This window comes from Rhineura floridana, chromosome 2 (assembly GCF_030035675.1).
Source record: "Rhineura floridana isolate rRhiFlo1 chromosome 2, rRhiFlo1.hap2, whole genome shotgun sequence".
Lineage (NCBI taxonomy): Eukaryota > Metazoa > Chordata > Lepidosauria > Squamata > Rhineuridae > Rhineura > Rhineura floridana.
The window spans coordinates 161185497-161202261 of NC_084481.1; the positions used below are offsets into that span (position 1 = coordinate 161185497).

Sequence of the window (16765 nt, forward strand, 5' to 3'; positions counted from 1 at the left end):
TTAGAAGGCAAACCACCCAATACTTTCACTCTATTAGATGAGCAGTTTGGCATTTTGACAATACTCTTCCATTTCCTTTTACCCAATGCAATATGCTCTCAGAGCAGAAATCAAACAAGTTTGAATACTTAGAACAGTATTTAAGAACTTACTGTATTAATAGCCCATCTAAGAGCAGAAATGAAAGCCAAATATAAGATCCAGAAATATTAGCCCTGCCTAATCTCATATACATTATAATGAAAGTTGGTGTACGCTACAGGTTCTTGTGCAAATTAACTTCTATTCTGGTGCAAGAGATTTGGCAAGATGGGATCTCATTCTGAAGAGTTCTTGAACTTTTGCAAGTAAAACCAGTTTCACTGTCAAATTCTTGAAAAAACACTTGGGGTTTATTGATTTAAACTGCAAACAGTTGTTACAAAAGAGTCTTTTAAATAAACTCACACAAAGGAAAAAAAGCAATGTAGTGAACAGTAATGGGAAACGTTACATTCAATGTGTTCTTTGTGCCAGTAAAGTTTACCTTAAAAGAAGAAACACTCCATTCTTGGAATCCAGAAACGCAAAGACAAACTGCATTTGGAATGTCTTTTCATAGGCACTTGAAACCAAAGGGTAGATTTTTTCCTTTAAGTACTTACAAAAAAAGGAAGCAAGCAGTCTTCCATTTTATCGTCTCACAGCACAGCTTGTGCGTATACATTCTAGAGGCCAGAAGTGAAATCCTGACCCTGCTGAAGTCAGTGACAAAGTTTCAATGACATCAGTATGGTCAGAATTTCATCCCATCCAGGAAAGGCCTTGTTGGGGCAAAGAGGCAAAGAAGCACATTAAACTCAATTTGCAGTCTGACACGAAAAGGGGAACGATCTAAAATAAATAATCCAAACACAGTTGTTGCATTTTTTTTAAATTAATTTTTCATTTTTTAAAAATAAAATAACCAAAAAAGTGTAAAGTTACAAAAAATGTCATTGTAGTATAATATATTAAACTGTGGGGGAGGGGGAAAAGAAAAAAGACTTCACAATCTTAAGATTAATATGGAAGATCATAATTTAAACATAAAAGAATATATTCTATGAATTCATCATCCAGATAAATATGAACAAAATTAACAAAAAAGCATAGGTTTCAGCAATAAATACGTTTTGATAAGTTAAATAAGCTTTATATTGTTGTGCAGTGACAAGCAAAATTTGCTCTCCAATTTCTGAAAAGTTATACAAAATGAAAAACCCAGGAAATTAAAAAAAAAAAAAAAAAAGCTTGGCGTGAGTGCTCTATGGATAGGTCTATTGTACTCTAGAGCAAAACCATTAAAGCTATGACTACTGAACTTTGTTTACACAGAACTTGCATGTGTGGAATGAACACCGTTAGACCCCCCCCCCAATTTTGTTTTGTTTAAGATGTCACATGTACACACGGGGAACTTGTAGCACCGAAAGCAAGTCTTTCATTGTCCATCTGGCTTCCCTCTCCAGTCACCAAGTCCCACGTATGTTACAGTAACTGTCCATTCTCAGCTGTTCTTTTGGCTGACCTGAGTAGATTCAGGTAAGATTAGTCTTTAAAAGGTGGAAAGGGGGTTTGATGTTAACAGGTGTCCACGTGCCATACGGCTACAAAACACTGGCTAGAGGGAGGGGAAGGAAGAAGATCCTGCATCATGGCCAGTGATGGGAGCTGCTAGTTCCGGATACTCCCTGTACATCTGGAAATGCACAGAGTTCTATGGAGGCTGCTGGTGCCCTCTGCAGCTGGAGAGGTAATATAGTCACAGTGAACATGTTAAAAAGGCACTACATTTGTAAACGATTATCACTTTTTCTTGTAATTTTGGCACTGAGGGTTTCAGCCAGTGAGTGGACTCTAGGCAGGTGGACTATCTTTGTATTAACATCTAACCCAGAGATGTTAAGATCTTGGGGGGGGGGGAAAGAGGATTGAGGTGGGAAGGAGAGATTACAAGTTTAAAATTGTAAAAGGAGAGGCAGGAAGAGGCCAAAAGGCAACACCAAGTTATTCGTCAGAGATGGAGAGTCTGCTGAAGATGGGAAGGCGTCTTGAGTTGTCCAGGATGGGCGAATCCGAGCCGCTATGGCTGCTGCTAGAACTGCTAAGGTAGCCTTCCTGGTCAGAGAGGGAGTCCTGAGGACTTGGAGGTGAGTCAAACATGTTGGGGGACTCAGACATGGGTCTAAGGAGGAAAGCAGTGGGTGAACCCCCACCAGCTACCTGCACCCCCATGCTAGGAGCAAAGAGATTGGTCAGCTCCTGGCTCGAGAAGGTAAAGGGATTGCTGGCACAGTCTGGCAGAGTAGGAGAACCGAGAAAGTCATCAGCACTTATGATGGGCGGAGGGGTTATTGAAGTAGGGCTGTCCAGCAGCCCATTGGTAGCAACAGCACTTGGGAAGCCAGCAAAACTGAAGCTGTGTTGGAGGCGGGGTCTTTCGGTGATGGCAGGATCTCGACTGCTGGCTACAGCCCGGCGCTCTTCAGCATTGTGGATGAAGTGACAGCGAGGCCCATAAGGACAGAAGCCAATGGTATGGAAAGTGCGGCAGAGCTCCGTCTTGTACTTGGGATGGCGGGTCAGGCTTCGCAACTCATGGATACCATGGGCAAACTGACACTTGTCTCCATATTTGCAGGCCCCATTCTCCTCAAATGGGCGGCACAGCTCTGTCTTGTAACGACTCGAGTTGACTTGTCCACTAGGCTGCTTCTGCTGCAATAGACGCTCACCACCTTCAGAGAAGGAACGGTCCCGAAAGCGATTCTCCCTGGGCCCCAGGGATGGGGATGGCTCCCCCTTGAGGCTGCTAAGAAGATGGGTCTGATGGAACTTTGAATTTGGCAAGGTGACAGAATGCCTCCTGGAGAAACCCCCGCCAGCCGGAGTTCCCACTGCCTTCCTGTCCAAAAGACACCCTCCAACGCCTGAAGGGTTGTAGTTCAGCATCTTGTTACTCTGCAAGGAGAAAAAGAAGAAAGCTATCAGCAACCCAACTTCCTCAAAAGCCTTTCAATGAGAAGTAGCCTAACCTGACCTCTACACCGCCCACCCCTTTCCATAGCTGCACAACAGACCTGCCGAAAGCCACAAGACCCAAGCCCTCCTCTGCACAACAGGTTTGCTGTATGTCAAAATGCCTCCAAGCAGCACGGTAAACAATGCTGCTATATAACAGCTTTTGCCTCAGGTTCATTTGCTCCATCCAAGCATACTGCAGCAACAGAACACATTTTGTTTCATTGCTCTAGGCAAGGGCCTAGCACCCCATCTAAACGCCCTGTGAGCAGTCATAACGGCCACATCCCCAAAGCATGTTACTTTCCCAGACACAGGTTTGGACTTCCATCATGTGATTTATGTCCAAAAGGCCTGCCCTAGTTACTTCCAAATTTCTGAGCACATTGTTCAGCACCTACTCCCACGCCCCTCCAGTATGAAAGGATCAGGCATGGCGGGGGTGGAGTGGGGGTATGAAGAGAAGACAGGCACTTCTACCTATCACATGTCTGCTATATAAAACAGTTCCCATTCTGGAGCCCAAATTGTTATCTGGTGGCAGTGGGGGAAGGGGGAGTGTGCAAGACTCCATTTGAAAGTAGGCCTGAGACTTTGGGAAACATGATAGTTACTAATCTAAATTAATCCCATCCCTCTTGCTCCACCTCCTGCACAGGAATTAAATTTCATGTGATCCAAGGCAGACTTCACCCATAACCACAAGAGGATTCCTTTGCAATTAGCCTTTTGGCAGCAAAGAGAAGTCTGCAGCTTCAGTTTTAAACTGCTTAAAAAGTATCAAGGAAGGAGACATGCTTGGTAACAGGCAAAACTCGAGGCCTAGTACATTTTACGTTTATGTTCTAGAAAACATCTTCCTTTATTTTTGGAAGTTGTTGTGCATCCTTTTCCAACACATTTAAAGCTAAAGAGGACAATCAAGACACTGAACAACCAGGTTAGCTCCGTTCTGTTATTAGCAGTTCATGAGAAAGCAGAAGCGACTGTTGAAGTTCAGAACTTAAAACTTCTAATTTTAACGTGATACTATTCTCAAGGAAGTAGTACTTCGCAGCTGATCTTTGTCACCATGTTATGATCTCACCAATAGACAAGTTCTCCTCAAACCTAGTTATAAACATAGGAGAATGCAGGCAGGCGCAGACTTTGGCTACACAAAGATAAGCTCGCGAGAAGGAGAAAAAAGTAGCCGCGTGAGTGCAATGAGAGATAAGAGAAACTGCTGGCTGTAAGAAGCAGCAAGCAGGCTGCAAAACTCAAGGCGAGAAGGTCGGGGTGACTGCCTGCAACGTTATTTTGCAGAAGCCCCACATCTCCCTCCATACACACACGATTTCCTCCTTCCCAAGCAAGAAGAAGGAGCCAGTCAATGTCAAAAGCAGGAACAGAATACTTGGGGGAAATCGTGGCAACAGCCATCTTTCCCCACCTCGAATAGGTAATTAGACCTGCGGTTGAGCAAGTCTTCGCAAGCATGAAACTTTACAACACACACTACCCGAAATGCAAAGGGGAACTTCGGCTCCGTACGTGCACGTTATTTAAATTTCGCATTCCACGTCAGAAAAACCCACAATACGTCTTAGTTCAAAGTACTGAACCTAAGATGAAGGGCAACTTCCACAAGAGGAGGTTGCACTCTCAAACGCGCTTTCTGATCCATGCAAGTAGACGGCCGGTCACTTCTGCACACTTTAAAAACACAGCATTTCATCCATTTGAAAGGCTATCAGGGAACGAAGGAGAAGCCGTTATAACATTATGATTAAAAAAAACCCTGAAAAGCAAACTTCTACAAAGTTTATTTGAGAACACATCTTGAAGGAATGGAGGGAAAGCCAGAAAGAGCCCAACAAAATTAAAAACACCAGAAGCGGAGAAGACTAGTTTGAGAAGGCACTCTAAATTTTTTTTACTAGATGTATAACTCAAACTTCCTAGGCAAGTCTCCCTAACAAAAGCAATCTAAAGGATGCCTATCCAGACCTAAGCCTGACTAAATTCAACGAAGCTCACTCCCTGGTAAGCGTGCACAGACTGCGCCCTAAACAACTTACCAAAGCTGTACAACTACAACGCTCACACAAAATTTTGCGTTGCTTAAAAACAAACACGTACCAGAACTTCAGGCTCCTAACTATTGAATATGGGAAGAAAAACGGGAAAGGGGACTGGTATCCGATGCAGAATGAAAGATCATTCCGAAAAAGTTTTAGAAGATAATAGGAGCTACAACTTACTTTGCATAAAACTTCACTCAGCTCGAAGATGGTTGGAGACACGAGGGCCGTAGACATCTTCAGCTACCAAAAAGAGGGGCGAAGGAGTGGAATAATTATAATAGAAAAATAAAATGAATCACAGTGTTGTAAGGCACAGCCTCCAGTTTCCCTGGCTACTCCTCTAACCCCCCTCCACCTCCACCAATTCTCCCTTCTTTCTTTTTCCAGAAGAACTTTGCGCAAAGCTCGATTTATAAAGTTTCAGACCTTGCCCTAGGGGAGGAGTTCCAAATTCATTTAAATGAGGAAGAAGGCGGAGGGAAGATGACTGACATGAAGACTGAATCACCCACACGGTCAAACCTATAAAAACTTTCAAGGAGACGAAAAACTTTCAAGAAGAACTGAAAAGGGGAGGGGATTTTTTTAAAGGCAATCTGGGGCGGTGGTGGTTAAAGAGTACACAGTTTGTGCAAGTTACCTTTAATTAGAAAACGGGGAGCGGGGAGTGCTCGATAAGGCTCTTTTGTCAGGACTTGAATGCAACATGTGACGTTGCTCTCTTCACCCACTCCGGCCTCCCTCCCTTCTCCTTCGTTAAAGGCGGGATCAACTGTTTTCTTGCAAAATTGCATTGCACTGAGCCCCGGCTTTTTGTCTTTCTTTGAGCCAGCTTTCTGCGCGCTGTTACTCTCGCCCTTCCCCACTACAGTATTTAACTTCCTTCGTTCCTCCATGTTGCTTAAGAAGAAACCAAAAGCAGAAACTTTGGAGTTAACGTTAGACTTCAATTTAACGCCGACCGCACACAAGTGAAGAGAAGTGTGTTTGACCTCCTGGGCAGTTAAAGAGTTGAAACCTTATGTTTACTTACTGGGAAGGAAGCCCAAGTGGCAGGGCTTACTTCTGAGTAAGCTGAATAAGGCTGCACGGCTGTGATCTCAGACACAATGACTTGGAAGTAAGTTCTGTTAAAACCAAGAGGACTGACTTCCGTGTGAGTTGTGGGTATGACGAGTATAAAAACTTGCACAAGTTCCTTTTCGCGGGTAAATAATGTAAAACTAAAACATACAGGTTAGGGATAGGGAGTGCCCCCCCTTTTTTTGCAACGCTGAATTTCGAATAATTAGGCTGCAATCCGATACACTTACCTGGGAGTAAGTCCCATTGAACCTAATGGAGCTTACTTCTGAGAAGGCATGTATTGGGTTGCATCCTTCGTGGCATTTGTTCACCTAAGGGATTTCTGTAGGATAAACGTAAGGTTAGCTCTGGAGATTTTTTCCCCGTGTTTTTCTTTTTACAGATACTGATACTGATTCCAACACTAGTGAGTTACGTTTCTGCAAAGGCGACCGGATTTTTAAAAAGGTCTTCCAAAAGGCGCTTTATTTTGCATGCTTGAGAAGCTACAAATGGGGACAGCGGGAGGGAGATATTTGAACGATGGGCTTTGTGTAGTATTCATTTTATCTTTGTCTTCGTCCTCACCCCATTTCTTTTAATTATTTAGCAGATGGTTTTCCAGTTTATTCAGATTTTAGTTTTGGCGGGATTTGGAGGAAAAAAGACATGCATTGGAACGTGACTCGGTCATACTCTACGATTTGCATCTGGGGGGAAATGGAGATTGCAGTTTAAATCAGTTCCCCCTCTGCCCTTAAGTTGTGGAACAGAATGTTAGCCTGAAGTGGAAATACCAATATTTTTTCCCTTTCCTATTTCCATGTGCTGATATTACAGTAAAGTGTCACCCACACAAGCCCTCAGATGTTTGTGGCACAATACTTCAAAATGCTCGGGCTGTTATGAAACAGCGCGCCCTAAGTGCATTTTCCATTGCGACGCAATTAGGCCACTTGCGGCATTCGAGTCAGAACGAGACTCTCTTTGCATGAATCTTGCTGTTTTTCTTTCTTTCTACCTTCCCCCCCCCGCCTTCCCCGGGAACATTTGAAGCGGCTTAGATTGGACAGGCTGTATCTGTGATTTCCAAGTCTGTAAAGCCTACCAGTTTGGGCAGGCTCGCATCTGTCTGCTTTGATTTAAATTCATTGCCTCCTTTTTTACAGCACCCTGCTGCTGCCTTTGCATTTTTACAAGCTGAGTCGCTTCGTGTTGATTCACAATCCCTCCTTGCCCCCCCTTCCTTCCCGCGTTACTCCTTTTTTCCGTTTTCTTGAAAACTGGCAAGATTCTGCTGTAGGAAATAACCCACACTGGCATTCATGTAAATAAGTCAAAACATGTTGCTAGTTAAAAAGAGGATGTTTGCTCATTTTTGCGTTTGCGTACTGTCGTTCCCCACCCCCAATCTTTTTGGCAAGTTGAATGAAACTCTTGCAAAATACTTCTTTTTCTTCCAAATAACCAATGCCAGATCACAGAATGGCGCGGAAAGGAGAAAGAAACCTTCTTGTTTCTGTGTGTGTTTTCATTTAACGTCTCTGTATGTGGCTAGTTCAACAATGATCCTTGCGGGGCCACCACCCTTTTTTTTTTTTTGGACCTTTGTCAAGCAACGCTCGTAAGGGAAGGAAATTGCTCGAACAAGGCCCTTTGCAACAACAGGGGAGGGAAATGGCCCCTCCCTTTTTGTAAGCAGAACTCAAAGGCAGTGAACCAATGAAAAGCTCCTCCTTTCAATGCCGGTCTCCGAAACTGTTAAGAACGGCCCCCTGTCTTCGGCCTAGGTAGGAGATTAAAGAATGATTTCACATGTGACGCTTTAATCATTTTTAAAAATCAACAATTTCCGCGTTTGCAATTCGAATGTAAAACCTTAGTTTTGTAGAGAGAAAACTTTATTTTAAAAAGCTTGCAGCTATATCTTCTGCATTAATTTTTATTTCCAGACTTAAAGCCCAATTTTAAAAATAAGTTTACTCGAAAGTAAATCCTGAATTCAGTGGAGCATTCTTCTGAGTTTGCTCTATATTAAACGTCAAATGAGGCCTGAACTCAAAGTTGTACAGATCTAAAATTCAGCTAATAGAAACCCCCCACAATATGCCTTCCTCCAACTGCCTGCCCAGTTTAGTTCAGTTTTTGCAAGTTGTCATGATCGCAAGCAAGTCATTTCCTAAGAGAGTTGTTCATATTTCCTGGCGTCCCCATGGGAGGCACAGCTGGGCAGCATTCATATAGAAGTGAGCACTTGGATGAGCCAGTGCTGTACAATCACAGTATCTCAAAAAATGAGTCTATGGTGGACAGGCACATAGATGTGACTGTGGAGGTAGTGTTTATATAAACCACATATGGGGCACCTGTGGCCCTCCAGATGTTATTGGAATACAACTCCCATCATGCCTGTCATTTGTCATGTTGGCTGGGGCTTCTGGGAGTTGTAGTCCAACATCTAGATGGACATATGTTCCCCATCTCTGACATAAACAGTGACTTGTGTGCGTGCCCAGCAGACTTGCACATTTCTGAAGGACTCGCTTACAGTCTGCCAATTAATGTGCACTACCTCAGAAACATTTCTTCAAACTTATCTTCAATTTACCTTAACCCATATGGTCAGCCAAAATATCCAAAAGGAGAGAGCACCACCCAAAGTATGCAGCCACTGCAAATTCCCTGTACAGTACTTCAAAGAGACAACCAGTTCTCTTACTGTCCTTTTATAGTGCTTGTTTTGTTTTGTTAAGGTCGGGATAGTCTTTTGCCAAAAGTGAAAGTAAAGAAAACAACTGAAGCATATTCTCTTTTGCCTTTGCTTTCTGGATCTGTGGCTCATGCTTGCTGCCTAGGCTCAGGCTTTTTATAATTAAAATCCATTTTAATCATTAGTTTGGAACTGTCATTTCAGGGACTTTCCAAGAGTTTATAAGTTCAAAGGAGGAAGCTAGAACAGATAATGACTTCACCATTGAGGTTATTTGAGCCTGAGTTTTTATTGGCCTTTCTCTGCCTGTCAACAATGATCTGTTTAGAACAAGGGGACAAGGAGGCAAAAACAGGCAAACTTGGATTGGTGGGAGGGACTATAGTTCATAGGCAGAGCACATGCGTTGCATGTGGAATTTCTCAGGTTCCCAGTTAAAAGGATCTCAAGTAGAAGATGTGAAAGAGGCTTTGTCTGAGATCTTGGAGAACCACTGCCAGTCAGAGGGGAAAATAATGAGCTAGATGGACAAACTGTCTGACCACATTTATTCCACTATTATTCCACGTTAAACAGTCATGGCTTCCCCCAACTACTCCTGGGAAGTGTAGTTTCTGAAGGGTGCTGAGAGTTGTTAGGAAACCCCTATTCTCCTCACAGAGCTACAATTCTCAGAGTGATTTAACAGTCAGCCCCTCTTCCCAGATCTCTGCAAATTGTAGCTCTATGAGGGTAGTAGGGATCTCATAACAACTCTAAGCACCCTTCACAAACTATACTTCCCAGGATTCTCTGGGGGAAGCCATGACTATTTAACATGGAATAAATGTAGTGTGTGAATGTGGCCCAGATGTAATGTAGCTTCCTATGACTGATCCTATGACTGACAAACCACCATATATATATATATAATTCGTGTCATGCTGGCAGAAGGAGATAAGCTCTGGAGACCTGAGGGGGAGGGAGAAAGAGGATGGTCTCTGGTGACCTGTGGAGGGGAGAGGGGGGTTAGCTCTGGCAATCCGTGGCAGAGAGGGGGCAGGCTCTGGTGACAGTAGGCAGGGTTGGTGAGAAAAACAAGCAGGTGCAGCAGCCCCGAGGTATATTTATTTATTTATTTTATTTTAAAATATTTCTATCCCACCCTTCTACCCTATAATAGGGCACTCAGGGCGGCTTACAAAAATAAAGTCAAACACGTACATAATAAAATTGTAAACAGTAAAATCACAAAAACATTAAAATAAAATACATAAAATACAACACACACACACATATATAGGGGTGGTACTAAAGGGACTACAAAGGTAAAATTTAACGTAGAAGGCATAAAATCAGTGTCAGGCTCTACCTTCAGTCCCTCCCACACACATACAGGAATGAAGAATCAGTCAGATTCACTTTCAATATGCTAGTCAAATTATATTTACTAATTTTAAAATATTTGGTATGATTTGCTGCAGTGATTTTCAAGGGATACTCCTGTAGTCTCAGCAAGCTTTCAGCTAGACACTGACAGGTTGATCTTGACCTTTGACTAGGCATGTATGAATAAGATAGGAATACTCCTAAAGGCACAACTTGACAAGAGATATGTAATCAGGAGATACTGCAGTAATACACATGCTAGGGCTTTCCGCCCCTGTGCGCTTTGTGAACCAGCCCCACCACCTAACCCCAGGAATGTGAACCCTGGAAACCCCAAGCACTGCCCATCCGCTGTTAACCCTGCCCCAGTGCCTCCAGGCATTGGTGCATGGTAACCACTCATGCTCCTCAGGTGCTCGCCTAACCTTACCTGCCTCTGCCTCCCTCCGCCTTCTCCTATCCCCCCTTTCCTTTCCCGCCACTGCCTCGCCCCACTCACATGTCTTCCTTGCTCTTCACCCACTTGCTGGCCTGCCTCGCCTCACATGCCACTTCCGCCAGGACCCTGCAGCATTTAGAAGGCTGTCATCATGTGATTACTGCAGGGGAGTAAACGATTGGGATCACACTCAACTGTTTTTTCAATGCTGTTTCCCCAAATTATTATTATTAGCATTTATTACCTGCCCTTCACCCAAAGGTCCCAGGGTGGGTTACAAAAATTTTAAAATACAAAATTAAAACAATCTAGAATCACAAAATAGCGTGGGTCTTAAAATATATGTCTCAGGCGTCAAAGGCCAGGGTAAACAGGTAAAGCTGTTTCCTCCACAGACAGAAACATATGGCTGCCTTTATGGTTCTTTGTACTGGTGCAACACATCACATGGACTCAAGATAGTGGCTCAATCCAGCTCTGAGGGCTTCCCATCCAAACTTTCGACTCTCTGTAGAATGAATGAGCCATGATATCCTAATGTACAGGGGATTCTTGGAGAGATAACACTTTCTTACCACCCTCCTTCCCTGTTGTTAAAGAAGTTATGGGGAATTATTTGAAGCAAATGCCCCCATGTTAATATGTTCTGTGTCACAATACAATTTTTAGGATGCTTCCAGACCACCCATTTATTGAGCATTCATTCTTATTTGTTTGCAGGGAAGTTCAATGGCATTGCATCAAGTGTCATCCCACACTTTCCAGTGCATTTTCCCATCACTTTCCTTACTGCAAAAAGGCTGATCTTTTGGGGAAACAAGTTTGTTTTGAAAACCTCTCTATTATCTATAATTCTGCAACTTCATTTCATCAGTATGTGATTGTGATTTAATCCCACCTGAAAATAGCAACAATCTGGAAGTCCCCTCTTTAGGGTTAGAGAAATCATACTTTTGGGAGGGCCATTTGACATACACATACAAAATATTAATAAATCAATGGCTAATATCTTTCCCTGTTTTCTCTATACCTCTACCTGGCTTTTTTTAAAAGATGATCAATCGCATACAAAGGAGGACTCTTAGAATATGCTCCCTAAAGAGCCTCTTTTTTAAACATTGTCTTTTATGTTAACTGTACTTCTGTTGAAGTACCAGTATGAATTTGCCAGGAGGTATGCATGAGTCAAATTGGAGCTCCCTACTTTTCTACATGCACTATTAAGCAAAGACTGTGAAGTCTGTGTCTCTGTAGATTCTTGGCACCTTAGTGTACAAACAGCTATACAAGAGAGTATGCGTTTGTACACATTACGGTAGCAGGAGACCTGAGTAGGCAACACAATTACTTTGCAGGAATCCTTAAACACAGCACCAGACTAACATTATGAGCTGTAATCTCTTGACTTTATACCTATGAGTAATACAAGAGTATCTTGAATGAGATAAGATTACATAACTTAATAACATGTTGTGCTTGAGCCAGCTGCTTATAAGAGGATCAAACAGTTTCTCAGATGCTGCAAAGTCCCATCTCATATTTATAATTTTTTTCATTTTCTATACTGCTTCTCAAGAATTCTTCCCAAGGCGGTTCACATAAGATATAATAAAATAAATACAAATAAAATAAATATAGTAAAATAACATTTTAAAACATCTCAACAAAATTCCATATTACCCAAGCTGGTAATCCAGCAGGACAGGACAGTCAGCAAGATCAGACCACACAAACAGATCCTTTCCCCAAGAAAAGGCCACACAATCAGATTCTATAATGTAGACTGGGGTAACAGAATTACTTGACACAGGAAGCTAAGGAAGTTCCTTGTTTTAATATCACCTGAGTCATGAACTCACAAGTTCTCACTATTATCAGCACCACCACCCTCCACTCATCTGTAAAATGTGAATAATTATACTAGTCTCTCATACAAGTTTGTTGTAAGGATTACAAAGATGTTTGTCCCAATCTAACACAGTGAAAAGTGTACAAATGAGCAATGCATGCATATTTCCTTAGGCAGGAAAGTGCAGGGGCAGTGCAGGGGCAGCCCCGCTCAGACTCATCAGTTGCACCAATCATCTAGGGAGGGGGGGAAAGGGAGGACTTCTTGTATCCCAAGCAGATAACTGACATTGTGCAAAGCCCCATCTCCTTAGCTCAGGGAAAGAACATGTAGTACCTGTTTGCTCCTCTTGTATCTTTGTTGGATAAAGGCAAATCTATGTGAAATACTTGGCGTTTAGTTATTTTGTGAAACACTTTAAATATTTGAAATAGATATGCACACACAGTATAAAATTGCCATAACAAGGAGGGCGGGGGACAAAGGAAGTGCTCGCATTATAGGGCTTCCACGTTATAATGAAAGCCACGTTCTGTAAACAGTATTTTACCTGGGGGACATTGTCATACCCATGGTATATCCAAATCTGCAGTTCAGTGAGCTGCCTTATAGTGAGGTTCCACTGTAAACACAGAAACACATGCTAGGTGATGCTATGATGTGGAAGGGCCATGATGGTTGTTGAAGATTTTGATTTCCTGGAAGTGGACTAATATCGCAGTATTATGAAACATTTTATGGCGATGGCAGTGACAAGGTAACAGTGGAAAATATAGAAGTGCCATTTTGATACACTATCCTGTACAGAAACAGAACCCAAAGGGCATGTTCTAGTTTCCACTAATGTTCATGCAGTTAACGTGTTTCTACAGAGTAGTATGTTGTACTTACATTTCAGTTAGTTTTTACCAGTAACCACTTCTCCAGTAACTAATATATCAGAGAAAGCAGCTCGATGTAGCATCTAGTAAGTCTGTTCTGTGGTTATTATACGTCCCACCATCCTCTCCCCTGCAAATAGTAATGAAGAGTCACTCCTTTCCTGTAGCAAAATACCCTTTACATCCTATGCCAGATTTCTTTGGATTTAACTCAATATTTGAACAATTCACACTAATTTCTACAATTCACTTCCTTAAGGCCCCACTGCTACTATGCCTTTCCTATATATAGCCATTAATTCTCACCCTGCTTCTTCAGTTAGCAAGTCCTTGGTGAAAAGTACCTATGAGAACATTTCCAGTTTCATTTTAGCTTCATTCTGTAGAAGCCAAACCCACAGTAATTACCAGTTAGGGTGCTTCCCGAACTCTCTGCTACAATGAGTGAATTGAAGGATTGCAATACAATCTTCCATCCAACTATAAGTATTTCCCAATGGCATGTACTGTATGTTCCCAAGAAAATGGAGATTTTATTTCAAATTGAAGAACCTTAGAGCTTTCCTGTCATCTTGAGAGCCTGGCATCTGGGACCAACTAGAAGCTAATAAATGACAAGATCTATTTCACAGGTCCCACTTAAAGCACATTTTACTATCTGCCTCACTGTTGATATGCATGTGTGAAAGGTAGAAATGTAGTTTTAATAACACTTGAATGAATTTATACCCATGTAGAAAAGTGGATTTATGCTTGTATTTCAACTTCCCTGCATTTTGTGTATTACCTATGCATTCTGTTTGAAGCACATTTTTAGTCCTTCACCGACTATTTATTTTCCATAGATTCTGCACACAGTTGGTGTTCCTCCATGAAACAACCTACTTGTTCCAGGGAGGCTCCACAAGAGACAGTTATGCAACAGGTGCTGCTCTGCTGTCTGCTGAGCCGCTATACAAGGTGCAGGAACCCTGTTGGGATGACTCCACACATGTTTCTTTGCCTTTTAGGATTGCCTGCACTCCACAAGCTGTTCTGTAAAGGCTTTGCCTTTGCCACATAAGCTGTGTTAGGGAGTGGCAGATAGGGAATTTGTTCCCATTCTCTATGTTGTGGCTTCAGCTAACCTCAGGGTGGGACTCTGAGGAGGCAGGTAGGAAGCTTGATGGGCTCAGGGCCCTCTGACTGTGAGGAAGCAGATTTCTGATTACGTGGGAATGGTGCTGGTGCTGGTGCTGCCGCCAGTGCCAGGATGTATGGTACAGTCAGGAGGGTCAATGAGGGCTGGCCTAGCTAGCAAAAAAGGAGAGGGGATTGGCAAGGGGAGGGTGGGCCCAAAAGGCTGGTTGGCCCTTGCAGGAGCCAGGCTATCGGTTCATGCAGAGTGTCTCTTAATTGGCTCAGCTGTTCCTGGATGTGGAGATCCTCCCCACCTTTCCTGGTATGAAATTGTGCCCTGATGTATTTGAACCTGGGACACATCCACACCATGCATTTAAAGCACTCTCATACCACTTTAACAGTCATGGCTCCCCTCCCCCCCAGCAAAAAAATCCTGTAGTTGTAGTTCTGTGAGGGGTCTCCTTTAAACTCTCATCATCCTTGTGATCGAGACTCAGGGAAACTGGGAGTGTACACTGAACCCAGGCAAGCACTTCATACTTTTGGGAGGGAACCCCAATTACTTTATTATTAAACAAACCCCTCACAAATATTGGGGCCTCATAAAAGGAACTGGATCCTGAACAAAGTCCAGTTGCTTAGTCCTGCTGCTTGTTCTCTTTGCTTCTGCAGAGCCCTTCCTGTTGCCCGAGTAAATGAGATGAATGCACCTCTTCCTTAACACAGGTGTTCCAGGCTGCCTAACCCCATGCTTCTCATAGCCATTCTGTCCCATCCTGACTCTGTCTGTCTTCTTTCCTAGATTTTGCTTCTCCAGTCTTCTCCTCACAGAGCAGTTTCAACCCTCACTTTGCAACCAACTTTTTCCAACTTACCTTCCCCCTCTTTTTCCTCCCCACAAAATTCTGCTCCCCATAGCAAGTGTTGCCATGAGGGTGACACCCTTAACAAACTACAGTTCCCATGATTCTTTAGGGGAGCCATGGCTGTTACAGTGGTATAAGAGTGCTTTAAATGTATAGTGTGGATGGGACCTTCCTGCATGGAAACTGGGAGCTGTTCTACCAGTCTAGGGCTCCTCCCATAGCTCCTGGCATCCCTGACTGGGTGCTGAGGAGGGAGGAGACAATTGCCTTATAGTGGTTAGGGAGCAACTCTGTGGGTTCAAGTTCGAGGAGTTCCTGTCTTTTGCCCCTGATATGACTGTATTTGACCAAGGATGAAAAAGGTGATTGAACCAAATTGCCTCTTCACCTTGGTGGAGCTTGAACTGTTAACACACATGCCTATTGGGAACCTGAGTGTTTGAACCTGCCACCCACATATCCCATTAAACACACCTCCTTGAGAGAAGAGGGGTGTTTCCTGCATTTCTGTCCCATGCCCAATGCAGTGAGCCACTGGAGGTTGCTGCTGTCAGTTGTGTCCGGGCTGCCCTTACTCCTGGCCCTTGCAAATGGGTTATTCATGCACTAATCTGTTTTTCTGTGTGCACAATTGGCACACAAGTATGCCCACATACCCATTTTATTTTCAATCATGATACTCATTGCTATTCTGCCACTTGCCATCTACACCAGCAGGCAGAGCTTGATGGAAAGAATCCAGGCTGTGTTTGTTGGTCCCTCCCTTCAGTCATTTCTCCACTGCCCTTTGCTATCCTTTTCTATGCATGCATGCAGGTATTTCTGTGCCTCTGTGTGTGCAGCTTCCCCCCCCCAAAAAAACAAATGCCTGTGAAATATGTAAGAGCACAACACGAAACATTACAGCCTTAGTTATGTTTCTCAGTAGGCAAAATGGAAGCTTGTGCTTTTTCAAACGGGTGAATACATCCGCTGTTAGTCAATCTCCAAACAAACATGAGACAAACCATTTTTGTCAGAAAATCAGATCTAAAATGTAATGGAAGTGGATCAAGAAAATTTGTTTCATCCAGATGTGTATGTAAGGAAGAGAGATGGAATGGTGAAGATGTGTATAAATTTAATCTAGAACTGACTGGAGCTGGTAGCAGAGCCTGTATACCCCCATTTTAGGATTACCATCAGCTACCTCTGGGCTTTATTCACTGATTTGCCTTCAGAGTTTCCATTAAAAAACATATACCAAAACCTTTTGGTATATTGCTAACTCTTGGCCGGACTAATGTTTGTTTATGTTTGCCTGCTGTTCCTATATCGTAACTCTATGTGCTGATGACATCACTGGCCACCTTACTGA

At 43.0% G+C, this 16765-nt stretch overlaps 1 protein-coding gene across 1 annotated transcript; it reads right to left on the reverse strand.

Moving 5' to 3' along the window:
- Nucleotides 1–370: 370 nt before the first annotated feature.
- Nucleotides 371–5525, reverse strand: ZFP36L1 (ZFP36 ring finger protein like 1). Its single transcript, XM_061611117.1, has 2 exons — nt 5286–5525; nt 371–2982 (listed from the first exon to the last, which is right to left on the reverse strand). The coding sequence occupies exons 1-2, from the start codon at nt 5340–5342 to the stop codon at nt 2029–2031; spliced, it is 1011 nt and encodes a 336-aa protein (XP_061467101.1). The 5' UTR covers nt 5343–5525; the 3' UTR covers nt 371–2028.
- Nucleotides 5526–16765: the final 11240 nt, after the last annotated feature.